The sequence below is a fragment of the Meleagris gallopavo genome, chromosome 12, assembly GCF_905368555.1.
Source record: "Meleagris gallopavo chromosome 12, MGAL_WU_HG_1.1, whole genome shotgun sequence".
NCBI classification, from domain to species: domain Eukaryota; kingdom Metazoa; phylum Chordata; class Aves; order Galliformes; family Phasianidae; genus Meleagris; species Meleagris gallopavo.
Window position 1 is genome coordinate 7,550,854 of NC_139415.1, and position 27,161 is coordinate 7,578,014.

Below are 27,161 nucleotides of genomic sequence, written 5' to 3' on the forward strand. Positions count from 1 at the left end.
ATGCACATTGAAAGAAAGATGCATGAGGCATCAGTGCTTGTGTTATTTTTATTTTTTTTAAATTGTGTATATATTTTACCTATGGCATTTTATTAATTTTGTGATTCCCTTGGAAGATGTTTCCATTTTCCCATTAATGCAGCATGAAAGTGAACAGCTTGCACTGGAAAAGATGGCTTGAGGACTATCCATGCTGCTTCTATTGATACGGTCTGAAGGAAAGGGATCCATTGTATTTCAGTGTTTCTATATCTAAAAGCCATTAAGACGCACGTAATTCAAGCTCAGCACAACACATTCTGATGTACAGGGAGAGTAGCTCCTGTATCTTTGATACAGGTTTTCTAATCATAGGAAAAGAGAAAATGCAGGGAAGAAATGTAATTTTACATTTACAGGGGTGAGGATCCATGCATGTATATTTAATCAAAAAGGTACTCTGTTGATATTGATCAGCAGCTTGTTTTTTTTTGCTATGCGTTCTTTTCCAAATTACAATGACTTTTGTTTTCCTCCTTGAGTGTTTAGGAAAATAGTGACAGTCCATTGTAGGATATGATTGATGATCATCAGGATCAACAATTGAATATAAATTAATAGCTGACGTTCCTCATCTTTGAGCTACCTATATAACAGCGTTAGAGACGGGGTAATTTTCAGTTATAATCCTCGAATTCTAGGCTCACTTCTGCAGTAATGTCAGGTAGAGAATTTCAGACAAATCAGATTTCAGACTTCGGAATACATAAACATGTTTGTATTTGCATTTTCATATCTTTCAACTGCATGAGTGTTTAGTGCTTGCTCTTCATCTGATGCTTCAGAGTGCTGTGGTTTAATAGGTCAGCATTTTTAATCATACTTCAGCCACAGGGGAAGCTGTGCCACAGCACGTTGGATGGCTTACATAAGACTACACAAGGATTCTAAGGCAAAATAAAGAAAGCACAAACCCTGAAACATCCCTTGAGATCGACTGTATTCTAGTATCAGGGTATTCCTTCTCTCCTTAAAGATTACTTGTGGTTTAAAAGCTTAGAAAAATCTGACTTCTCAATTACAGTTCAACAAAAATCTGAAATAGATGAACAGTGTAATTAGTATACATCCTTTAGTAAATATCCAGTGATGTGCAATACTTTTCTAATCTGAGGAGCTGCTATTTTAACCCTGTGAATACTCAGTGATTTAGTTTTTATTTATTTTGCATTATGAGATGTTCTGTTGCTTCTCCACTTTGTGTCTTAGTAATTTCCCTGGTAGATAAACTCTGACAGTTCAGACACTTAAAGTGATTGCTTTCCATCATATGAAAAGCAGAGATTAAAAAATGAATTTTATGTAAATGTCTATATTAGTTAGCAAAGTTAGAGTTGACTAACAAAGGCACTGGTTTTTCCTGGAAGTGAAATTCTCTATGGAATTCTGCCACCCCGTTTGGTAAGATGCGTATGGAAAACAAACTGAGGAACTCCACTAGAATGTTAACATGTTTAACAAACAACAGAACACAAAAGCATTCACACTGAACATAGTACACTTCAGAGAAAACACAGAATGCTGGGCAGGCAGAAATCTCCAAATTTCTTATCATGTTATGCTCAAGCTAGAGAATCTTCTTAGTAGGACTACAGATGTAGATGCATCCTGTCGGAGGTTGTTGTGAAACCCTAGTAGTACATTTGCTAAATTCACCTGGAATTGGACTTATTCAACTTTAGAGGGCTCATTTATTGATATCAAATTGTGAACAAAACACGTTGTAGGAAGTACATGCAAGTGCTTGAAGAGAGCATTGTGTTCAAAAATTGCACAGACAAGTTTGTGAGCATAGCTAGAAGCAGTTGGCAGGACATCCAGCTTTGGGTGTGCACATGCTCATGCTTAGTAGTGCAGCATTGTAGGGAGGAGTGGAATAAAGAGGTATGCAGGCTGACTGTCTGGGTGATGAATACCTGGTGGTGTTGTGATGACTGAGAATAATTTAGCAATATTTCTAAGTGCTGTTATTAATTTTGTTTAACTACAGGACAATACGATAGCTTGAGTGCTTCATCAAAAGTAAAATGTGCACTTTTCCTTTACTTTACCAGGTATCCTATGTGTGCCAGTGCATTCCAAGGGCGAATCAGAGAGTCCTTGACTAGTATCATGCAAACATACTTCACCTTTAAGCCACATTTTCTCTGATACGGTAGAGTGGACATGGGATTAATTGTGATAATTCTACACTGTGAAAATCTTTGGGGAATACACTACTGGTGAAGATGGTTTGGAATGGCCTTATACAATGGAAATAAGATGCAGCAGCTTTTGGTGCTACTGCACATCACACATTAATTATTATGGATCATTGTCCACATGCAGAAAGTGTTACTGTTTCCCTCTTAAATAATCTATAAATCTGCAGATCACAGCCTATCTGCACTTCAAAAATGACACAGTGCTGACAGCATAAAACCACAAACATCTCAATAAGGACATTGTTGGGTCTTTCCTCTGAAGAAGATAGTATGTGTGCAGTTACTGCTTTTTTTTTTTTTTTTTTAAACCAGATTTGCTTGTTCAGAGGAAAGCATTGTGTGGGAAATGCACAGAGATGTGGAAACAGTTTAGCTTAGTGAAGTTGACATGCTGCAAAACTTATGTAGGCTGACATCACAACACTTATTGCTTGAGATAGAAATGCATTGCTATTACTATGTAAAACTGCTATGAGGCAAAGACATTTATCCAAGGCTTTCCAGTAAACAAGAGAAGTTCTGAGTTTTGTGGCCTATTATTGCTATCTGACCAGAAAATAATGATGAAAACTACCATCTGTTTCATGTGCTGATCTGCTGCGAGATTACTGACAGTGCAGTTATTATGGGAAGGGAAGCCTATGAGAAATTGAATTCTTCATACTCGTTTTTATTAGTAGCAATCTAAGAATAGTGAGAGAAATATATTCAGCTGCAGAAATCTCAACCACAGTCAGATGATGAACGTTAAGTCTAATCTAGCCCTGACGTTACCCTACTTTGCAATCAACAAGAATGAAAAAATGATGAAAGGGAGGCAAAATACTATGGTGATTATGGTCTGAGATTACGTTATATAGGGATGTAGATGAAGCATCTGCAGTATTTGGGACTTCTATTCTTCAAGCCTTACATGTTTCCATGGTGTCTGATAAATAATAATAAAAGCCAATCAAATAACAACAACAAACAACTGAATTTTTTTTTTTTTCAGGAACAGAAAAATAGATAATTGTTGAGGGAAAAAGGTTTGTAAATAATATGCCATAAGTAATTTAAGAATTGGAAGAGCAGAAAGACCATTTATCTTATTTTCTTGGGTTGCATTTACAATTTGTGACATGAATGTGCAGTCTAGCCTTAAAATGTGAGGCTGCTCCAACAGTAATGTCTCCTATTTATTCCCGTGAAAACTCTAAAACAGATACAAAGAGCACAATAACACTATGTGATAGAACAAGTTCTCGGACACAAAATATTATTTTTTAACACAGTTGCCACCATTAGCTACACATTTGCCAGCTATGAACAAGGGCCAGCACACCACTCTTGTAAAAATCTGCGCCAGTGGAGCTGACCCACTGTCACTGTCACTGTCACCACTACTGAAACGCACCACCCAAAACTGTAGAGTACTTTCAATGAACAGCTGAAAATATTTTAAAATTGTTTTTATACCATTGCTTCCAAATGCTGCTTAAAAATGTGATTTTTTTTGAAATACTGTAAATAAGTTAAAGTTCTGATGAATTTGACTGCTTTCTATCTAAAGTGTTAGATTGAGCTATTCTATGCTGTAATTTAATGCACAGAAAACCTTGTTAACTGCAGTTTTTTTTTTTTTTAACAGCGTCCAAAGGAAATTACAGATGTACAAGTTACTTTTGCATGTGCTAAGAGGAACCTCTCTAATTTGAATTCCATTTGAGTGCATTTATCTGTAATTTCACAGATTGAATAGCTTGTTTATACTTTCCTAATGAGACTAACTTGTTACTTCAATTCAGAAAAAAAAAATGTTACAAAAAAAAATGTTAATAGTTTGTAACTATTTTTAGTTACAAACAGTGAAATGACAGGTATTTATCAGATCTGGCACTTCAGTGGTTCTTTTTGTCTGTAACAGACCTCATCCTCATCCTTTCTCTACCATGACCACTCAGCTGATTGTCCTAGGTAAAGTGAATCTAATTCTTCAGAACTACTTGGCCTGAATCCTTTGTGGGTCTGGACCATTGTCATCAAATCAAAGACTTGGATGTTATATTGTTGCACATAACTTGCTTTCAGGTTTATTTTTGTTGTTGTTGTTTTTGGTGCTTTTTAAATTAAAAAAACAACAACAACAAGCAATTGCTACAATTCATGTCTCTGTTCTCTGCTATACTTAGTATATTCATTATCTAAATATTACGTTTTAATAAGACAGGTTTCAATGCCTCGAAAAGATGTCAATTTCTTTCAAAGCAAGTAGTTAAAAACAGAAACACATTTGTGACTACCAACTGCATACACATGTACTTATCTGTGGAAGGTGAATTCCAAAAATCAGACTGAGATCCTGATAATTTCAGAATGCTTTGTGACACATTAGTCAAGTAAACATGATCTTATTAAAATAAAAACATACGGCACCTTTTGAAGTGTTTACATAGCAGACTAGCAGCGGGCCAGGGAAGCAATTGTTACCTAGGTTTTTGTGCTATTCAACTAAAATGAACGAAACCAACAGCTAGGCTTTCAAAGTCAATTCTGTCATCACCAAAATGGCATTACTTTGAAAAGGAATATATCAGTGTTTATTCTGATTAGCCAAAAATAACTCCTAACAGGTGCAGAACTAATCTTTACTCATCCGTACGATCATTTGACATGAGAGCTACAGGCTAAGATTTGTAAAATATTGAAATATTTATGTTGCTTTACTGTTGAGTGGACTTGAGATACTTTTAAAGTCTTTTTAAATATAAAAGGAGATAAAGCTAAGCATATTCTGGACTATTGAATAGCTGCTCTTGCTGAAATAAGTGTCTAATCTTGGATACAAGCAAGCCCTCAGAGATAGTTAGAAGAGCACTTGAAAGAATGTTTTATAGCTTTTTAGAAATTCTGAAAGACTTCACACTATCTGCCTAGCAAAACATTTCAATGTAGAGACTCAAATACCCAAGCATAGCTCTTTTTGATTTTAGTTGATAGGGAATTACACAAATGCATCAATGAAGATTAGTAGGAAATGTGACTGGTCTTAGTTTTAGAAAATAAGGTCAGGAATAATAAAAGATGCTTACTATCACAAACCTCATAAGAGAATCTCTCTCCTTCTTTCTTCTGCTCAGTGGATTGCAAGTTAAAGGCATTAGACAAAGACATGACACATTACAGACAAAGCACAAGGCACATATTCAGCACAATATTCAGATATGGGCACAACATAATGATACATAAAAAGGCAAATTATGATCCAATACAAACATTAAAGTAAAGCTGGCACTACAGACTACAACACAGAACACCCACCGCTGGTAGAACTTTACAGATCATTAGCATGTTTCTGTGAAATAACGCTAGGTCTTTCTGGCATTGTCAGAACATTGAACAGTTATTGCATATACTATTTTCTAAATTTTGATTTTCTTTGCAAGCAGAAGTGAAGGCTGTTGCTGGATTGAAAACATGGTGCTAATGATCTCTAAGAAACATCGAATGAACCAGGAAAAGTTACCACTCACCTCCTTCCCTCCCATGGACTCAAACATTTTTTCAAGCTGCACTCGTAACTGTTGAATGTTGTTCATCAAGATACAGGGCTATAAAAAAAAAAAAAAAAGAAAAAGATATGAGAAATAGGTGTGTTATTTTCATGCAGCTGTGCTTTTAGAGAAGGATCTGTGTTTCTTGACATCTGCAGCTTTTGTTTCCTGCTTTATTTCACACTTGCACAGTCAGTACACCCACTCTGACAATGACTGCCCATTATGCCTTTAAGAAAATGTTGCCCCACAGGAGACTGATTACCTTCTCCAGTGCAGTTGGGCAGTTTTCAGATCCCAGTATTTCATCAGTTGCATTCAATTAAGTACAATTAATCAAGAACTGCATTATTATCTATTGGAGAACAGATGCGATAATGGCCAAAGTACTTTGGGAGTGAAAGTAGATGAGAGGAGAGGGAGTACTAGATTACTTTCTAGACGCAGTCTTTGCAGAAAGCTGTGACAGCACTGTAACTCAGAAAAAGGTTGATGCACAAATATATGAATAAGTCAACAGGCAATACTTTAAAGAACAGAATATTATTCCAGAAGCGTACTATATTTCTTGATCGAAAATTCTGTGAATAGGCAATACAATTTTGTAAATACTTTAGTCTAAAAATATTGCTGCTTAAGCTAATTAAGGCATAACAAAATCACGGTGTAAAAGATGGCAATTGCTTGATAAATAGAAGGTAAACAGTAAAGCGTGGATGAGGTTAAGCATCTTATTAAAAAACATGGAAGAAATGACCTCTTGATAGATTTTTAGTTATTCGGATGACATTATAAGCAAGTTTGGAATTGTGTGGGAGGAGCAACAAGACAACCCTTGTTAAAGTAATTCTGCTTGGTCAAGGACAGTGTGTTCTAGTGCTTAATTGGGATAACCAAGACACTGAAGTAATATATTTTAATGAAATAAATACACACTTTTCCATCAAGAAGGTAATATAACAGCTTGAGCAATTGATAATCAACCATACCTTTCTAGCTAATAGCATGTTTCAGCATAGTGCTGAAACATGATAGGATTATATTTCGTACTGAAAAAATCAGGTACAAAATTTAGCTTTATCTTCTACAGTTATGCTCGGAGGAACTGAGGGTCGTAAGCCCTTCCCAATTGAAGTAAAAAGAGAAATCTGATCTGACTTCTTAATATTACATTACTGTTTCTCAGTAAAACATGCTATTTGCCCTCCACCAAAAGACAGTCGGTGGAATATAATGGTTGAAATACTGCCTGTTTCCAGTCTCTTCAGAAATCCACGTACGCCACTTCTAGTTACTTATCTACCTTTTGTTCATTTCAAATGCCTAAAATTGTGTCTGTCTCTCCTTAGCCATACCTTCCTTTCTACCATACTCATTATTCTAGACTATATGCAGTATACATCACTGATTATGATTTCTGATAAGAGAAAAAACAGTTGAACAAAATGTTAGGGTTCTTTTGTTCAAAGCAAATGGAAATGTCTTTGCCAATATAGAGAAGCTATAAGATAGATACTTCATTAATGAGCCATTTTAAACATTTTCTTTCAGGCTGCCAAAGGTGGCTCTCTCAGAGCCTAACCCTACCTTAGACCAATGCAAAATATCTATTGCTGTTAGTAAATAACAGAACTAGAGCTCAAAAAACTAATTTTTTACTTCAATATGTTATGTCCTTCAGAATACCCTTTGCAGTGATTGGAGGAATCAGACAGACAGATGCAACAACATGCAAAAGAGAGTAGTGACTACAATGCATAAAAATCAGGTTTGTTTGTAAACTCTGACAAGAGGTGGAAGATGAGGGGATGTTTTTACCTTATACATTCTTTATGAAAAACACCTCTGGTGTATTTTCATCTGAACAGTTGACACATACGTGTTATAGTGCATAATAAAAATAGTAAAAAATACTGACTTGAATATAATTATAATCATGAGAAAACAGATTCTATTAAAGTTATCTCCGCTAAGGGCATTTTTGTAATGCTTTATGCTTTTTTTCTTTTTAAAATATTACGATAACATAATTATATTTCTTCCATCTAAATTCATAGAAAAGTTTGGCATCCTAGATTGGTTTCAGAAATCAGCTACTATTAAAAAAATCCTATTGTACAGGCCAAAAGTCTACACAGTGTGACTCAGTGACTATGCGTTAAAGCTCATTTCTTATAAAAAATGGTAAATTTGATTTACTTTTGGTATTAAAATGGAAGAAGTAGAAAATACAGTTCAAGTTTTAGTTCATTTTACATTAAATTTATAGAATAGTTATGGTTCATCAGCCCTTGTAGGCAAGTGAGGCAACAGAACAGCACATGTCTTTCTCACTGCTGCAGTAGACTGGCAGTAGCAGAAAAGTCAGTACATATCCCTTACATAGGAAACTTCCAGGAATATCACTGGTAAAGAGAAGCAACCCAATGCAGAATGAAATCTGAGATAAAGAATTTTTTTTTTTTTTTTTTTTTGCTGGAAAATTGGAAATGAAATGTGGGACAGCATATTGATCACTCTCATATTTGGAGTTTACTATTGTATAAGACATCTAGATAGACACAAAACAGCTTTGTACTCACCACATTTTCTTTGTCACAGTATGAACTGAAGTAACTTGAAATAATTGCAGCATACTGAAGCAGCACTTTGTTGATAGTCTAGGAGAAGAGAAGAAACTCTAATAAATTTCATCGTGTAAAATAAAAAAAAAGAACAAATTTTTTTTTTAACTGTAGGTTTTACGGGTGCTTACACATTTTGTGTACCTTATTTTACTTTAAATTTCATGTAAACTATCCTGTGAACATACTTTCAAATCTGTGCAGTAAAGTCTCTACGTTATTCTTAATGAAATGCAGTTTTCAATAGCAGAAAGATTGCTTCTGAACAACACTGGAATTAGTATCTAAGTACAATGGCAACACGATGTCACTCTCTGAAATTTAGTTGAGATGCATTAATTTTAATCTACCTTTGCAAATCTTCTCATTAAATGAGACAGTGCTTCTGGATTAGGACACTCCAGTTTCCTGATAATCTCAAAGCTTTGATTGAGCTGTGTGAAGACATCAACCACTGAACACGAAAAAAGGGCATGGTCTGATGTTTGCTGAAACTAGAGAAAGGAAACATTCAAATAGTTAATACTTGTCCAAACTGTATAAAATGATTTTCCTACTTTTAACATTCTGTCTAGAGACAGAAAAAGTATTAAAATCTTACTGCTAATACAGAGACTTTTCACCTTGATATGACTTTGAAGCCCCGTAGAAATAAAAGAAAAATTCTCTTTAGTGACATCAGTATCACATCAGAGTTTAACAAAACTCGAGATGGAAGTCAGTGGGGAGCTTAAACAGATGAAATTAGAGCAGGAATTTGTGCACAGGGTTATTTTTTATACTGTTATTTACTGGTTATTTTTTATACTGTTATTTACTGTGCATCTTGGGAGGTCTTAATGAGGATACTGCAGGATCAAGTGTACTTCTTGTTTTGCAACACCAATGAACTGCCTTGTCTTAGTACTTTTTGTTTCAAAAAATATGGACTCACCCCATCTTTTTTGTCTCTTTCCAGTGCTCCATGAAGAAACTCCATTGAGACATCCTCATTTTCATCCAGCCACTGAATGACAAATGGTTCAAACCATCTGAAAATTAAAAACAGTTTTCTAAAGTAAGTACGTTCCTTAAAGATTTGTCACTGTGTCTTCATGTCTATTCTAATTGCTGTAAGATACTGTGGATAACAAAACACATTTCAGCTTAACTGTGCTATTCAATTGGGTCTTCCCCAATGATGTAGAGATTGCAGTGGCCATCAGAGAAATGCACTCATGTTTTGCAGAGGATCGTGTTCATATTTATTTTATGTGTCTTTTCCATTATTGGTTCCTTTTTAATATTTATTTGCATGTGAAAGAAAGCAAAGAAAAACTTTGCTTTTCTTTAATAAAATGTCAGATGTTTAATCTTTCTTCCATTTATTTAGATTTTTTTTGAAGCAGTGACATCCACCAAACCATTTTGGAAAATCTGCAGAACTTGTAGAAGATTAAAGATGTGAATAAAGATTTCTCGTACAAAAGGATAGAATTGAATGTATTGATTTCATAAGAAAAACTGAAACTTAAAACATCAAAAGAACATTAACCCAATGCTCTAAGATCCATTTCAGTAATGTATCCCATTAGCATTGTGCCTTGATCCAGAAATATGAAATAAGAAAAATGTATGAAATCATATGTGCACCAATGATCAACATTTCCAACATTTCCTATTTTTTCACGTATTTTCTGATCGAAACATTCTGTTACCTTTGAAGATGGCAGCTGCTAGAACAGGCAGATAAAATGTTATGTAAAACAACTAATAACAGTTTTAGTAATTATTTTATAAATTGTAGAATTAAAGAGGTACACAATATGTACTTAAAATTAGTGCTGTTATATTGATATCTTGCATAAACTTAAGCATATATTTTTGAAGGAAATAAACCTTATACCAAGCCCAAACTCATGGAAGCCATCCCTACACACTACTTACAGAGAATATTCAGGCACTGCATCCTTGAAAGCATGGAGCTCTCGCACGTATTCATTATAAAACCATTTCACTTTGAAGTGCAAATTCATATAATCTGTGCTCTTGCATAACCGCTGATTTTCATGTTCTGTAATAAAAGGAGTGGAAATAAAAGCATTTAATAACATTTTAACAGTAAATGACATTATTCTGCCTCAGTGCAGTAGTGATACAGTACTTGCATTTTGAAGGACAATCGGTTTGATTATTTACAGGTAGGAGCACCTGCAGTTTCAGAATATCCTTAGGAAATACAACCCAGAGAGCAGGTCACTTCTAGCAATGAGCTGCTGCCAAATGATAGGCATATGTTTGCAGGAGGGCACCATTTATACAATTCCATCTCTTTAAAGTTTATTTTTGAAGTTAAGATCTAACATTAGAAATGAACATGAAAGTAATTCACAAGCAATTTTTTTTTTTTTTTAATAATTTTTTCCTTTTTTGTAAGGGAAAGAATCTTTCACAAATCTCTCAGCTGTAACTTGTAGCTACATTTAGCTAAGTTAAGCTACATTTAGCTAAGAAAAATACATCCTAATTTCCTAACATTAACCTATGAGAAGATCAAGATGGCATGATCCACCATGAATGTAGGTGAGAAAACACAAGAGCATCACTGTTAGTGTTCTAATTTAGATTAGAACCCATGGATACTTTCTAAAAAATTTGCACAAGTCAGTGCAAATGTGAATCAGCACAAGCAGTGTATTTTCAGTGTTGTGATCTAGCGCTCTACTCTTAACCCCTGTAACACTGAAATGAAGTGAAATAATATGATTGAATGCAATATATTGGATCAGGCCACAAATGAAGAAAAATGCAAAGTTTATTTAGAAGGATTTAGAAGGACGTATTTATGTACTACTTCATGTCTCACCCCAGTATTTTTATACTTTGCTAAAGGCAATGGAAGTCAGCGGTTATTATCTGAAATACAAAGAAAGCCAACTAATTGATAATTATGTGTAATTTACATTTATTTTGATAATGTGAAATACTACTGACCTTTCTGAAAGGGCTCTTTGTGTCAGGGTAAATGTAATAAACTAAAAACTAAGCCTGTTCTGAAAAGCTTGTTCTGCCATTTTTTTTCTCTTTTTCTCGTTTACTACAACTGATTTGCAGCTAAGAAAAAAGAACATTTTCTAATTCTCCTTTTAAAAATATATCCTTTCACAAGAGGCTTTTAGATATTCAGTCTTACCACTGCATTTGCTTGGACATTTTCATCAAAATATCATTGAACACTTCACAAATGTAAAGGATTCCACTTTCAACATTTCTATAAGATGATTAAGTAGTGCTATTCACAATTGACAGATGGGGAATCAGAAATTTTACTAAGGGAATGTACATAAAATATGAAACAGCAGCATAGATTTTGTTCATAGATTTCTTAACCACAGAGTCATATTTCCTCACTGAACAGAAAGTAGGAAAGGAAAGCAGAATTGATTCTGAATTGTGAGAAGAAACCGATTTACAATTTTTTTTTTTTTTTTCCCCCGCTTGGCAGCAGCAGAAATGAAATAGTCAATCCTTGACGTAACACAGACTGCTTTATATTTGATTTGACATTGCCCTTTATGGCAGAGGAGGAGCTTTCAAAAGGAGAATTTGTTTGTCAGAGAGCTTTACTTCGCTTCAGGTTTCACAAGAGGTAGGAGTGACTTTAGGGCCAGCTGCCTAGCATCTGAAAAGACAGAGATGTGCATTATTTTCCTGGAGAGATAAACTGCTTATGGGGACTTCAAGGGCATAAAACAATAATGTTGCATAATATCTAAGGAACACAACATGTAATACCATGAGGGATGTGTGAATCTGCTGTGAAAAACAGCTTATTTTGGACTACAAAACATTGTGTTTGTCATTTGCTCCCTGCTGTGTTACGCTGATACTTGAAACATTTCAAATTACTTTTCACAAGTGAACTTTGGTATCTTCCTAATGTTACTGAACTCCTTTGTTACTCCTTATTGAAAATTTAGCTTGTTAGTCTCATCAGTTAATTACTTATTCAGCATCAAATACTTCTCAAAAAGTACCAGAAGTGGATAGGTGTGTCATAACAGGACAGTTCGAAGATACAAAACAGACGAAGCACAAGCTTGCTCTGCTTGCAACTAAAATAGAAAAATAAAATAAAATAAAATAGAAATACCAGTACAACAAATAATCAACCTCTGTATAGCTTCTACCCTTCAGTATCACATCAGATTAAAATCTGTGCACCATGAAAGCCAAACTGATCGATAAAATCCAAAGAACACTCAAACACAAAATTCTGCCGTTGGGTATATATGGCTAGTATTGACTACAAAAGGAAATAAGCACTTGTTTCCAAGAAGTTAAATAATTTGAATTGTGCTTTTTTACTGTTAGTGGAATTCTTTGTGCATGAATTGATCATAGACGGCCTAAGGAATGCAGGCTGTGAATGGACCAGAAGAAATCATCCATTCTATTAGGCGTGAGATCCATGACAATGATTAAAGCTCTGGTTCTGAAACATATGATGGAAATTGCAAATACTGAAGCTTCAACATTGTTGCAAAGTAATTATAAAATCAAATAGTAATCGCATGTAAGAGGAAAATTAATGCTGGTATATTCACTTTATAATTATTAGGCTTTCATAAATCTCTAATACATGCCAATACTTGTGAAACAAGTAGAGCATATATTCATGTTTTGGAAACCATTACCTCATTAAATGCGATACTATAATGCTTGAGTTTGGGAGGAAATAGAGAATAAAGGTGATAAAGGTAGTTCTAATTGTGTTGTATATCAATTTCAGCTTAACACTTTCAACATCAATTTTAAATACCTCCTTCCATGAAGGAAACACCTGGACTTGATACACTCCTCTTTGATTTACTACAAGAGTGCAAGTTGAGTATAAAACACTCATGGTAGTGTTTTATAAGCAATTAATGGAAAAAACTTCAGAACTGGAGAAATCAGGCAGGAAGATAAATGGAAGACTTTAATTATTAACAGCATTGTATCTAGATCTGCCTCTGTAGCAGAAGGAAGAAACAGAGATGTTCAGAAATTGCACGTGAAGCTTTAAAACAAATTAATATGGAAACAAACAATTTTAATGGATTCACCTCTCCTGAAGGGTGCTGGAACGAGTGTCAAATGTTTAGTTTAGAACTAATGGGCTTGCCCATCAGGGGAAATTTACCACTGTATCTATGTTTAAAAAAGACAGAATAAAGTCGATAAAAGATTAAATAAGGCCAGAGCTTTCATTACGAATTACACGGTATAATATACATTTCTATTATTGACTGACAACTTTAAGATAAAATAATGATGTCAGACATTCACTGCATTTTCTCCAGTAAGATCTGGTGTAATGAATACACTGAAATGAGAAATAAAGCAGCTTTAACTTAGTAAGATTACTGTAGGCTTACACTGTGTACAAGCACCCAGTAGTACTTGTAGTTCTAATTATGGTTCAGTATGCAAAATCGAAGAAAATGGCTTAGGGAATGACCCAGAGATACAGTAGATATATCTCCAAGTGGAAGGTAGTACATACTAGCGATCTCTGAGGTATAGTGGCAAGTAAGATCACGCAACGATACAGCACAATATGATGCCATGAAGAAGTATTAAATTAGCCCCTGGGAACAGTTCTGTTCACTTTATCTGTCTTAATTAGTGTGTCTAATTAACTTCAACAAAGTAGGGCCATTTAGTATGGCTACAGTGCTTTTTAGACAAGAATTGGGATCTTTGTGTTGCTTGAGATCAATAGTCAGCTGGGTTGCTGTACTCAAAAAGCTCAGGCACTCCTCCAGTACACACAAAATGTAGCTGCTGTTATTGTCATCATTGTCAATTATGCTGACCAAATAGCATTTCTAACTTCCTTGATCTTCTGATCATGACATATTCAATTTAACTGATTATCTACCAAAGGAAAATTGTTAATTAACCTCAGTAGTAATCTGCTCCTCTTTGCCCTTTCTCTCTGATTTCTTCACGAGGCTGCATTGAACTCTTCATTCCTAAGGTCTTAGGAGAAATGAGGATAGAAGACACATTTGCTGAAGTACCTGAATACAGAACAGGATTTACTAAAATCAATAAGTTCAGTAGTTCAATAGATACCCTGATGAAATGCAGCGTTCTGGTGGGTGCCGCCATTCTTTCTCTTCCATAATCTGCCCTCACTACCCTCCTCACCCCAAATCTGCTATGTAGTCTTCATCTAAGACAAGGGTATATCCTGTCTTAAGGGGAAATTTGTAAATTAAGCTGAAGTGAAGACTAATTTGAAATCTGCCATGAAATGGTGTGACCTTTCTGTGGGCAGCATTATTATTTTTTTCTATGCTGGCACCGTGCTTGGAATCAACTCTCTAACTGCCTCTTTCACATCATTTATCAGTTTCTGTAATGAACAAGGAATCTGTCAGAGAAACAAAAAGATATTTGCTCATGCATTGAGGACAACAGCAATCTGTGAGGCTGCTCCAAAGGTAATGCCTCCTAATTCCTTTTCTTTTATGTTGGCCTGTAATGTCAGAGGCAGATGTTGGTGGTATGGCATAGAGGGTAAGCCTTCCCACCAATATTCTGTTACGTTTTGTTGCCATGGGACAGATGGCAGCAGAAGGGCAGTCTGACAGAATGGTGTCTGACTTGAAAATGTGGATGAAAAAAAGGGGTAGAATTGAATTTCTCTGTATGGAGATGGTGGTGACTGTGTTAAAAAAGAGCATTTTGTAGCTGAGAATTTGCTCTATCAGATGGTGTTATTGTGCTTTTTGTATCTGGTGTAGTTTCCATGGAAATGTATAGGAGGCATTACTTTTGAAATATCCTATATGAAACCTATGTGAAGTGCATAAAATGGTGAAACAATCTCCCTCCTCTTCTATATTTTTAAGATCTGACAACTCAGAGTATCATCTCTGCAGAACTGAGGCAATCTCCTGCTGTATCTACACAGCAGCCAATTTCTGGCCTGATCCTGATCTTGACTTCTGGCCACTACCAGAATTAGATTATCATAATAACAGCAATTAGAGTGCTGTATTTCTAACAGTCTGGATAGCTTTGGACATTTGATCTGACCTATTCAAAATTCAGAGATGCAAACTATAAGAGAAAGACATTTCTGAGGACATAGGTTAAAAAAGATACTTTTCCAATTGTACGTCTCATTTCAGCGGTTAGTCTCTTATCATCTTCCAACCTTTATGCCTTCCTGCTTAGAAAGAAAAAGATTTCTTTAACATATGAAGTCAGTAACAAATCACTTGCACTGCTGCTGGAATTCTCTGTGTTCTCTTTGGTTTATACCGTAAATAAAGAATATTTCAGTGACTAGACAGAACAAATTTAAGCATCTTGTGAGCTCAGATAGGCTTGTATAAACTAAATGCCAAACAACAACATATAATCAATCTTGCAAATCACTCCTACCTCTCAAGATAACTCACAAAGAAGGAAAAAAAAGTCAAACCTAATGAAGTGAGTTCTCAAAGAGAAACATCTAATACCTTCTCCATGCAGCATCAGTACGTGAAAATAATCCCAATAGCTTCAGATCAGAAAAAAAAAATAAGAACTGCAGTGGGATGAATCTGTTCAAGTTTGCATAGAACTTTTAATACTAGCCAAAGACTAAACATTGTTATTGATCTGAAACGGAAGAAAATCTAGAATAAAACAATTAGCTCAATGCTAGCTTTTATTGCAGTCTCTTGTTTGCAAGTCATGTCAACCTGGAACAGTGCAGCCCTGTTCTCAGCAGCCGTGGAGTCTGGATCTGTCCTTTGGGATGCACTTTTCCCCTCACCCATAAAGAGAGCTGACTGAACTGACAGCAAGAAGCTACCCTGTCACACACCGATTTGCTACCTTAGCATTTGTACCATCATGCAGGCATTGCATCTGAGCAAAAGGTCACTGTTGTGGAAGCTGCTGTTCTATCTTCTCAGTCACACAGCAGCAGGCTTCAAGCACCCTTCCATCCCATCACAGAAGGCTGGAGTGTTCCTGGGCAAGAACCGAAGGAAGCGCAAGATGGAGAGGTGTAATGACTTGCCTGCTTCCTAGCATCTATTGGCTTTTATTGCAGTGGGGTCAGACAGCACTTCTGAAGAGCAGCACCAGCAGATGCAGCTCCTTGCATTCCCCTGAGTGGACAGATGAAGCATTCAGCTGTACAGTCAGAGGACAAGCCCTGGACAGCCATTCTCTCTGCTCTCAGGAAAAAGTGAAAAAGATGCTAGATGTTTCAGTATTGATCTTCTGTTAGAGAACAGAGATAGGACATACTAATTCCCTGAATTCACATTTATAGGAGTTAGTGGGTAGGAACTAATGAAGGGAGAAAAAGAACAGAAACAGGATCTTAGGTGTTTTTTTTTTTTAATCATATCAGTGATCCTTTTTCAAATGGTGTTGGACTATGTCATAGCTTCTTGATCAGACACAGGAAGGAATCAACTTCACAACAAAGATGATGCTTGAGAAGATTAGTACTAAATTGGATCCAGCAGAGGTGGCAACAACCCTGGACTCTACATATGAACAGATGGCAGCCTGTATTAATAACTTGGAAGGCTAAACTTGCATAGCTGAATGTGATACAATTTAATGATAAAAAACTGTATGGATCGAGGTTGACCATATTTAATGATTTACTCCTAATTTTGCAGAATTTACACTGAAAGGTCTTCCTGCCATTAACAATTGCAGAATCAAATTCAGTTTGTAGAGGATTTGGGGAAATAGTGATTTAAAGGACAGTAAAGTTGGAGAGAGGAGCACGTTGATCTATATTTTGTGACTACATTTATCAAGATTCCATTGCAGGATGGAAATCATATACATTTATCATAATTTGTAATTAAACTCAGTCTCCTTTACTTATTCTTTATACACAGAAATTGTTTCACTGTTGATTCTGGGAATGATTTGAGATGTTTAATTAGAAAAATGGCATTTGCTCCTCTCAGAGTATCTATAACAGCACAGAGGCAAGGCCAAACACAGGGTCTGGTTTGGAATAGACTTAAAAAGTCACATGCCTTCTAATTAATCCTCTGTACCCCTTTCTGAACAGTTAGGACATACATTATATATTAATCATGTTCAGTTAATATTTGTTTTCAAGTCCTGACCCAGATAAACCTTCTGTACTTCAGTATTCGTCAAGAGGAATCTGAATACAAACTCTCGCTTGATCTAAAGCTGCTTTTGTGGGATCAGATACACTCTACCTGGCAAGTAGGGTGATCTTGGGTGAATAGTCTTCCTGTTGTACAGAACGTTTGTAGTTGAATGACTAAAACACTACAAGAATGGGAGGTGCTTATGGCTATCTGTGCACAAAGTATAAACTATGCATTCAAAATTATAGGAGCCTGAAATATACAATGGCTATTAGAAATTCTTATGAATCTTTGTGATGTTATGATCAGAAAATTCAGTTGCTGTACATGCTCTTCTGTTGATATCTACTCTTGATTTACAGCTTGTTGAGATAGAAGGCTATTACCACTCATGTTTCCAGGAACATGTTCTAATCCAAAATTATGGCTTTCATTTGGTCTTCCTGCTTCTCAGTTTCTGGTGGCTTTCAGCTTCATTGATCACTCTCAAAGGATTATCTCCTGCCTGACTTTAGTTTTCTAGTCTAATCCTTTTGATTCTCTAACACGACTGTAGAACACTAGCTTCTAATATTAGTTTTCAAATCTTCTATGACCCACACTCTAGATTTGGTTTCTTATATCTTCTTCTGACATTATACATATTATAATCACTGCTCCTGTAATTCCTTCCTTCCTTTCTCCCCATTTTTAAGGTTTTGGTTTTTTTTTTTTCTGATTAGTGTGCAAATTCCAGAATTCAAATAACTAATAAAGCGACACCACAGTAGATGAACAAATTAATTCTTCCATTAATAAATGCTTTAGTCACTTGTCTTTTCTCTGCTCATCATGATGAAAGTTTGTATCATCATCAAAGTATCCCATTATCACATTCTGGAGAAAATACTACAGAAATTTATCTTCAAACACTGCTTTTTCCTTAAAGTCTGACCTCATAATTTCACCCTGGAAGATAGGCCCTGTAGTCAGCAGCAGGCTTGGCTGACAACAGTGTATGAGTTTACTTTCCTAAAAGTCACAGCATCTGGCTTATTCTAATCAGCTACTTTTGATAGAGTGCAAGTAAAAAGAAAAAAAAAAAAAAAGAAAAGAAAAAAAAGGTACAAAATTAATAGAATACATTTCATTACATATCGTTGCCTTATATTGCAAAAAACTACTTTTCCAGTCAGATCCAGTTTTGATCCATTTCATTTCCAATTTATTTTGGCTGCATTTTGATATCAGAAGCCAAAATCTGCTTGCATTTCTCCCACATTTAAATCTGAGCTCTGTTTAAGAGTGAAATAAATTTAATGCTTTTTGTTGTTGTTGTTGTTCTGGAGAAATACATTACAGTTTGAAAAATTTGCGTTCAAGAGATGGCTTTAATAATTATCTAAAAGAATGATTATGTATACGGGGGTTGGCAATATTTCCATTATTTATTAAGCCTATTCCCTTAATTACATCTCTTCAGTATTTTTAGTGCTTCATGTAGAAATTTTTACTTGGGATTTCTGCAATAATCATACTTTAATGAGTGGGTCCGCAGATTATCTGGAGTTTAACTCTTGTAGAGAAAAATATATATTTCACCTGTGGTTTACTATCCTAAAGAGCAAAAGAGAACTGCATCTGATCCTGTTGGAAATAATAAAACCATCCTTACGTTCTGAAGACAGGTTTTCTATCTGTATGCACTTTTTCCATAACTTCATTCTGTAAATGTTTCTTAGGGCCAAGCAAGTAATTTTCAGCTCTAAGAAAATTGGGAATGCCTATAATGGCATATTTTTGATTTTTTGGACATTGAAGATGATTTTGTTAGATTTTATAATTAGAATTTGCATTTCAGTTTACAGTTCTTTTGCCTCCTGGTTGCACAATTTACTTCATATAGTGTCAGTACATCTCTTCCTTTACAATGTATTTTTACTACCATGTGAATAATCTCAAGTATATAAGAAAACTCTTTCCAGCTGTGAAAATACAGTGACAGGTGTGATGTGCAATGGAGATCATTGGATGAACTCTCTAGTGTAATTCATATTTTTTTTTACAGTTACCTTCCAGAGCATACTTCATGTCCTGGGCAAACAGAGTCCACATGATTTCAGCACTAATTTTTCCCATGTTCAGCTCCTGAGGGAACCTAAAATTAATCACATTACATCAGTTAGCCTGTTGCTAGAAATTATTCTTACAGCTGCACAACAGAAAGGCAAATATTTCCACAAGGAAATTGTTTTCTGCCAAATAACTCCCTTAAGAAGTAGTCACTGTATTGTCTGTTCTGTACAATTGTCTGGGCACAGAAGCAGACCTAAGTGGGACACCCAGCTAAAAGAGCTGGAAGTACTGCACAGAACCTTGGAATAATAAAACAATCCTTAACATTGCTGTGGTGCAGTGAGGATGCACTAGCAGTTCACCATAAATTTATAAAATCAAAGACCAGATTTATGCAGAAACATGCAGAGCTGTGTGCCTTTTATCTTGAGTTTGCTACACCACTTGATGCTAGCAAAGAATTTGATCTAAAATATTTTTATTGAAGCACTAATCAAACTCAGAAAATGTTTAATTTTTAAAATAAAACTTCAGAATTGTAAAGTTCTCATTGTCAAAGAAAGATTGGGAACAAAGGAAAATTTGATAGAACTAGCAATAAAATCTATAATACTTAAAGTTATGGAATGGCTAAAAATTGTGTCATATCTGGGTCCCAATTTAAACAAAAACACCTGTTTTCAATCTTCCTAACATTTACCATGCATTTTAAACAATCTACTCCATAATACCGTTTGAGCATTCATTTTAGAAATACGGACATATACAAAACTTGAGACTTCAACAAACTGACCAAGACTTTCTGCACGTAAGCTCTACATACAGGTGCTCTCCTTTTTTCCTGTGGGAAGCAGTAGCTGGTATCACTAAGGTATGCACCACTCCTGCCACAGGTTACCCTTAGAGATAGCTTTACATGTGAATAGCCACGTTTAACGTTCATTTGGTTACTCATATTCCTAAGATTACCCATGTCACAGTAGCTTATTGTTTACACTACTGCAACACTTAGAAGCTTCTAATAGGTTTAAGAAATTACTGTGCTGGAACTTCAAAATTTCTAATAAGAAAAAAAATGGCTGTGCTAGATGAATACTTAATTCCAAGTTCTCTCTGAACTTCCTTTCCAAAACTTACACTTGTTTCCATACTTAAAGCAATCAGAGACTGGTGGGCATTATGCAGCTGTCATAGGAATTATGCAAATGCCATTGTTTCAGTGCTGCAAATCTGGGAGAAGCTAATAAGGTTTAACATACAAAAGAATTGTCAAAGAAATCCTTATGTTGAAGATAAATGGTAACAGTGGCAGTTGATAATTAAAGGTTGAATTCTAAAGCACCTGTGCACATAAGGAATTTTGTACTATTTCTATTTTATCGCTATGTCGAAATATTTTTTTCTGAACAATTTCAGAATTTAATCCCTAAGCAACAAAATGTCAGAGAAATTTCCCAAGCAAAACTCTACATATTATATTTCTAGTCTTTGTAAAAGCCATAATCTCCACATTTCTTAGGGAAGCAAAAGGACAACTAGGAGGGTGTTCTATGAGTCACTTTGTTTTTTTTGCTACAGTTATTTCTGTCTCATGGGCCCTAATTTTCCCAATTTCTGTCATTCTTCAAGGAATACTGTAAAATCACAGTTTATCTAAAACATCGCTGTCAAAATCAACTTCCACACCCACATGACAGTCTTTTATCCTCAAGTCATAGATCAGCGTAACAGTGCTATTTGGTGAGACTTCTGAATAAACAGAATATGCTAGGTTTTCATGACAAATAAATTAGCCGTTTATACAATCTGTCTAGCTAATCTGGTCTTAAAGTGTGAGATACATATATATTCATGAGAAACAAATAGACACCAGGAATTTCACATTAGACTGTGTAAGTGGAGTAACAGGAAAAATATTTTGTTTCTTCTTCTGGATAGAAAACTGTTCCTTGATAAGGTCAGTGAAGGAAATGATTGCACAGAGTTGCTTATTCCCCAGGGTTGAGACAATTCTTCATTTATTTAAAGGAATTAGTGGAATGAGAAGGTAAAAATTTTCCAGTTTGTGGCTATGACCTGGAGGTTTCTTTGGTAATTATACTGGAGAGTAAGTCGGAACTCTCTGGGTCTACAGACAAGTACATCTACCTGTACAGAGTGCTTTTCAGTATCTGTCAAATGTTATCTGAAGGAAAGAGTCATTCTTGCTCCCTTTCAGACCATTCTATTAATATTTCTTCTGCCACTGCAGATGTCTCTGTTAAAGGCTTAGCTGTAACACAGGTCTAAGATGCAATTTTAACTTTTGTATAAATCATCACAGTGAGATGATGCTCAGAATCTGTAGACTCTGCAAAATATCTCTAAGGAGCTAAAAGAGATAAACCACTTCTGTAGGCCATGACACATTTCAACTAAAACCATTCCATTTTTTCAGTCTTGATATGTGAGGCATGTTCCTTGAGATTTCATTTTCAAAACCCTTCCTCTCTCACCCCAATCAATTGGCTTGCTCTTCTCTACAAGTATGTCAGTGATTATTCAATTTGTCTTGGTTACTGATTGTTCCTTCCTTGCAAATTATACCTTGAGTTCTGAGAAACTAACTTCCACCTATGGCAAGCTCAAGATACTGCTCTCTGTTTCTAGGACTTTCAAGTCAGTTAAGTTAAGCTGTCTCTCCAACCAATCATAAATTTGGAGAGTGTCCCTTTTTGAAGTTCAGTACTCTTTTTCCCCTCCCCCCAAAAACTCTGTTACAGTGCCTAAGAGAAGTCTTATCATCATTTCAACAGCTTGTGTACATACAGTATATTTGATAACAAATATACTCACACTGTTTCACTGATCTTTGCTTTCTGTCTACCTGGTTAGTTCTCTTGCATAATACTTTTTCGACTCTTTGGGATGGTGCACATACCACGTGCCTCTAGTGTTCCTAAAACAAAAGACTTTCTTTCCAGTGACTAGAGTGCAAACAATCAATTCTATAGCCTTTAAAAAAAATAAAAATAAAAAATTCCATAATCAAATTATGTTTAAAATACAACTGTTCTGGTGTATTTTCTGTTCTTAATAAATCAATGATTCCTAGTTTTTATGGGGAAAGTATTTACTTACTGGTTCAAGACAGGTGTGTATGCTGTTTTATCTTCATCTATAATAGTGACCATCAGAGTAATAAGCTGTGCCCAGAAATCCAAATTCTTTGTTGTTGGTCCCTGTTCTTCTTTAGGAACTTCTTGTTTCTTACCCTGTTAAAAGAAGATTTTAATATAGTGTATATTAGAAAAAATTAGAGAAACTATTAGATTATTTCTACCTACAGCTTATTACTTAGACATATTAAGAATCTTAAAAAAATTAGATAAACGCTGTCTTCAACCTAACCAGACTAAAGTAAACTGTATAATAGTCTGTACGTGGCTGCAGGGATAGTACTAAGACACCCAGGTCAGCCAAGAGCAGATTTTACATTTTGTCCATATCCATACTTTCATTAAATACATTCTTCAAGTTTTTGTTGTGCTGAAACAGAATGTAGGTAAAATGATCTGCTGAAATAGAACTTTTATACTCTAAATAATAAACAGTGAATAAATTAATAATGAGAAATATTTATTATTTTGTTGTGGATTAAACTATGCCAAAGTTATTGGGTCTAATACCGTTTGTGCTCTTCACTCTAAATAAAGAAACAGTTACATTTTAATTTATTTTGCAATAACAAAAATAACAAAGGCTATTGCCCAATGTATTTTGCACAGACATTTTACAGGGTCTGATAGATTGACAAGAACCATAATATGTGCATTTAAGACAAGCAAAGGAAAACAGTGCAGAGTAGGAAGAAAAAAAAAACCCTGGAGATACAGACACACTAGGAAAAGGTACCTCAGAATATTCAAGAGGGATGTTACCTCTCCAGGGATTTATAGCCATGAGCAAACCCAGACACATATTTTATTCCTTTTTTATTGTGAGGAAATGGAATTTTGTATACTTTTGTAAATGAAAGGAACCACAATTAGGCTTGCATCCAACACAGAGCCTGAGCAGCCACATTATGTTTCCGTAAGGACCAAGAATGACATGAGGTACTGACATGTCAGATGGATTGTCAACAAAACCCTCCAATCATTAATAAAAATTTGGCAAGTAATGCAGTGTTTTATATGCTCTTTGACTGAAAGCCTGCCCTTTGCACCTTTTAATAGTGTTAAGTATGTATTAACACTCACCACTTACAAACTTTGCATGAGAATTTATTACTTTTCACCTCACTGAAATTTGCATTAACTTTAAGAATGCATTCTCTATACTTCTCACTTGTTGTCCTAATAAGACCTCTTGAGTGAATCCTTTCTCTCTTTGGTTAGACCTCTATTATTGTCATAGTGAATTAATTAAATGTTATCTTAACCTCAATTAACTTTTATCTGTTAACAATATCTAGAGTGGCAAAAAGGGAATTTCAACAACGCATAACTGAAAGTGTTTTTGCCAGTCTCTGGAGAATCTCAGATAACCCCGTTGCAAACTTACTTCATCTACAAATACTACAGCTTCAGTGTCTAACACAGTTGAAATAAAGGTATGGCTCAGAAGCAGTTACAGTGAGTGGGGTGTGACTTATAACAGCAACCACCTCTGCAAGCAGAAAAGTTTTTCAAAACAGAAATGAATATCGGAGCATTAGTGTCATTCACAAGGCCTTTCCCTGGTGTACATCAAGATTTTGTTTCTATAAGAAAGATATTTTTCAAATAGTATTTATATGTATTTCTCAGAAGCTAGAGCATATTTCAGGCAAGCTAACTGAAAGGTACTTGTATAAGATAAAGCTGGTTCACATTTAGTCCAACATCCTATCCAAAAGTTGTATTTCACAGCAAAAATTTACCATGTCATGCAGGTGAAACTACATTTTGGGACTGTGAAAATTAATCACAGAATGTGAAATTCTATGCTTTATTATAGGTAGAAAAATATATTTAGTTCACAAAGTCTGAGTAGCACAAGAAGTGCTTTCCACAAAAGCTTCGAGTGCAGAAATCTTCTAAAAGTCAAGATGATCTCTGCAAAATTGCCCCAAAGAGTAATTTTTTAAGCAGTCTGACATTAACATATGTATTTTATGCTCTGAAATAAAAGCACATACTTTGCCCACACCCAATTTTAATTTCCATTCTGAATCCTAAAATCTAACAGATAGGTAAGAAAGGATCAAAGCTGTTCAAGTTATTTTTGCACTGTAATGGTTGCTGCCATTATTATCTCAATATCAGTAACTCCATTCACTCAAGTTATGTACATCGAGAAAAAAGTAGTATAAAAATGTGAACCACATACCCAGTGTACTCAGTTTACACACAAATGCACAAATATAGTGAAAAGATACATAAGCCAGTGAATACTGTTTGTTGTTGTAGAGGATAGAAGTCATAAGGAGATTTCTAAGAATACATTTAAAAAGTCAAGGAAAAGAAATTCTCAAGTATATAAAGAAGATAAAGGCACCAGTCAACAGCTATTGTTCACGATTCATTACTTTTTTAAAGTAATTTTCTGAAGTTTCTTTTTCATTTTTGGTGGATGTTTATAATTCACTGAACAAGCTGAAACCAAGGATTGCTCTTACACCAGGAAATGCTGACATTAATCAATTAGCAGAATAAATTTCTACAACAGTATATTAACACTAATTAGAAGCATAACAACTTATTTGGAAGATATAAAATGGGAGAAAGTCCTAACAGTAGCCAGAGCCAAGGGTGACACTGACTTCAGCAGTGATCTCACACCTATTGGAAAAGAAAATCTAAAAGAGTATCATAGGATTAATGTAAAATAAAATCACTCACATTGTATCAAGCTTACTAAGAGGTTTGGGTTAAAATTTTGATCAGCTTCAGGGAAAAGGACATTAGAAAAAATCTTAGTACCTTCACAGTATAACAGTACCTGTGCAGTATTTACATACTGTCTAAAGCAGTGTGTGAATAGGATAAAATCCCTCACAGCCTTATTACACTGAAATGGCAAGCCTGAAAAGTAGCATTCAGAGAGGAAAACAGTTTTGCTACTGCATACCTTTATTTTCTGTTTCATGCTTTCACACTTACATTGCATACATTCACTCGGGACAAAACTGCAAGAGGATTCCTGAAGGAACTTCATTTATTGAGAACATAAGCAAAAATTTCCAGAATTTTTTTGTTTCCTTAAAATGGAAACAGCAACATATTTGTAAACTGAGGCAGCAAGTTAGCAATGTTCTTCCTAAACTAGCTTTTGACAGCACTATTTTTTTCAGCATAAGACATCTAGCTCTTCCCTGAGATCAGTGTCAACTGAAGATACTACATCTGCTGCATAAGGAATTAGATAGTTCCTCATTGAAATGTTTTGTCTCAAATAATGAAAACTGTAATAAATATTTGTAAGATTGTCAGAGCATCACGTTCTACTTTCTCTTGTATTCCTTTGTTGTTGTTTATTTATTTTATTCTGTAACCAGCTGTTTTTGTATCTTGCTATGAAAACATAGGATGACATTTTTGCATACTGTTAGCATTTGCCATGCTTCACTCGAGGAAATATTGTTATTCCCAGAGAGTGATATTTTGCTGCAAGACATTTGCTTTCCAACTGTGGCTGGCTGGCTGACATGAAGGTAATAAAAGAGGAAGCAAAGACTGCTGAGCATATTCGGTGATTTTCTGCTCACTCCTTTTGCAGTGGAAACTCTCCAATCTCTACCTTAAACATCCTCTTTTACATCATTTATTTCATTTTCACTCTACAATCAGAGAATTACACATGTTCAGATACTTAGCATATTTTCTAGTAATACTGTGGAAGTGCCTTTGAGAATTTCAGGTTGTAGAGAAGGGCAAACGTAGGAGGTAATTAACATGGGTTGCACACATAGTATAATGTGCATGAAGCTACTACTTTTGTCCAGGTGGAAATACTATTGTTTAAGTAACGGTAATGCTGTCTACAGGATTATTCAGGCAAGAAATGAAGCAAAGCTCCAAGCCTGCAGTGGGCTTCAGCAAGACAGCAGCTGCCAGTCTTTCCCCTGAGTGAGAGCAGGTGGTGGCCTACATACAAACCATGTCTTGTTGCTTTGGGGTTCATCGGTTTCAGCACTCACTCCTCACAGCTCAAATCTCAGCTGTGCAGCTAAAACGTGACCCTCCTTTGCTCCCCACCATGCTACCATGAACTCAGTTTCCTTTTGGAAGAGGCTTCCATTGGACAGGGAGGCAAGCAGAGATAAGAGAATGGTTAATGAAGAAGGCTCAAGGATGAAATCTATGGTAGCTGGACTAAAGGTTTTTTGAAATAAAGCTAATAAAATATTAATTATATTATTGTTTTCTGCTTCATCATGATATTTGCAATGCCACAAATCTGTCTGCAGTATGCCTTGATTCACCAGAAATCCTTCAGAGCTCTGGATTCCAACAAACTGTATTTAGCAGCTGTTCTGTGTGCAGACGTATTGGTGGCAAACAGTAAGAGGACAATGAGGAGTACTACTCTAGAGCTGATGCAGAATTTGGCTCTAATCGGAAT

At 35.3% G+C, this 27,161-nt stretch overlaps 1 protein-coding gene across 11 annotated transcripts in view; it reads right to left on the reverse strand.

Annotated features, from left to right (window-relative positions):
- UNC13C (unc-13 homolog C) overlaps positions 1-27,161 on the reverse strand; it is a 171,847-nt gene that overhangs the window by 25,609 nt on the left and 119,077 nt on the right. For 9 of the 11 annotated variants that reach the window (XR_014885973.1, XM_085234275.1, XM_085234280.1 and 6 more), the window contains 8 exons: positions 22,695-22,828; positions 19,571-19,656; positions 10,327-10,453; positions 9,335-9,431; positions 8,751-8,894; positions 8,359-8,436; positions 5,756-5,833; positions 5,325-5,354 (listed from right to left, as the gene is read on the reverse strand). Coding sequence is in view for 10 of the 11 variants with exons in the window: in XM_085234275.1 (XP_085090401.1) it covers positions 5,325-5,354; positions 5,756-5,833; positions 8,359-8,436; positions 8,751-8,894; positions 9,335-9,431; positions 10,327-10,453; positions 19,571-19,656; positions 22,695-22,828 (774 nt within the window). In the remaining variant the exon portion in view is untranslated. The remainder of the gene's footprint in view (positions 1-5,324; positions 5,355-5,755; positions 5,834-8,358; positions 8,437-8,750; positions 8,895-9,334; positions 9,432-10,326; positions 10,454-19,570; positions 19,657-22,694; positions 22,829-27,161) is intronic. The other 2 variants (XM_085234277.1, XM_085234284.1) reach the window with 1 other exon arrangement.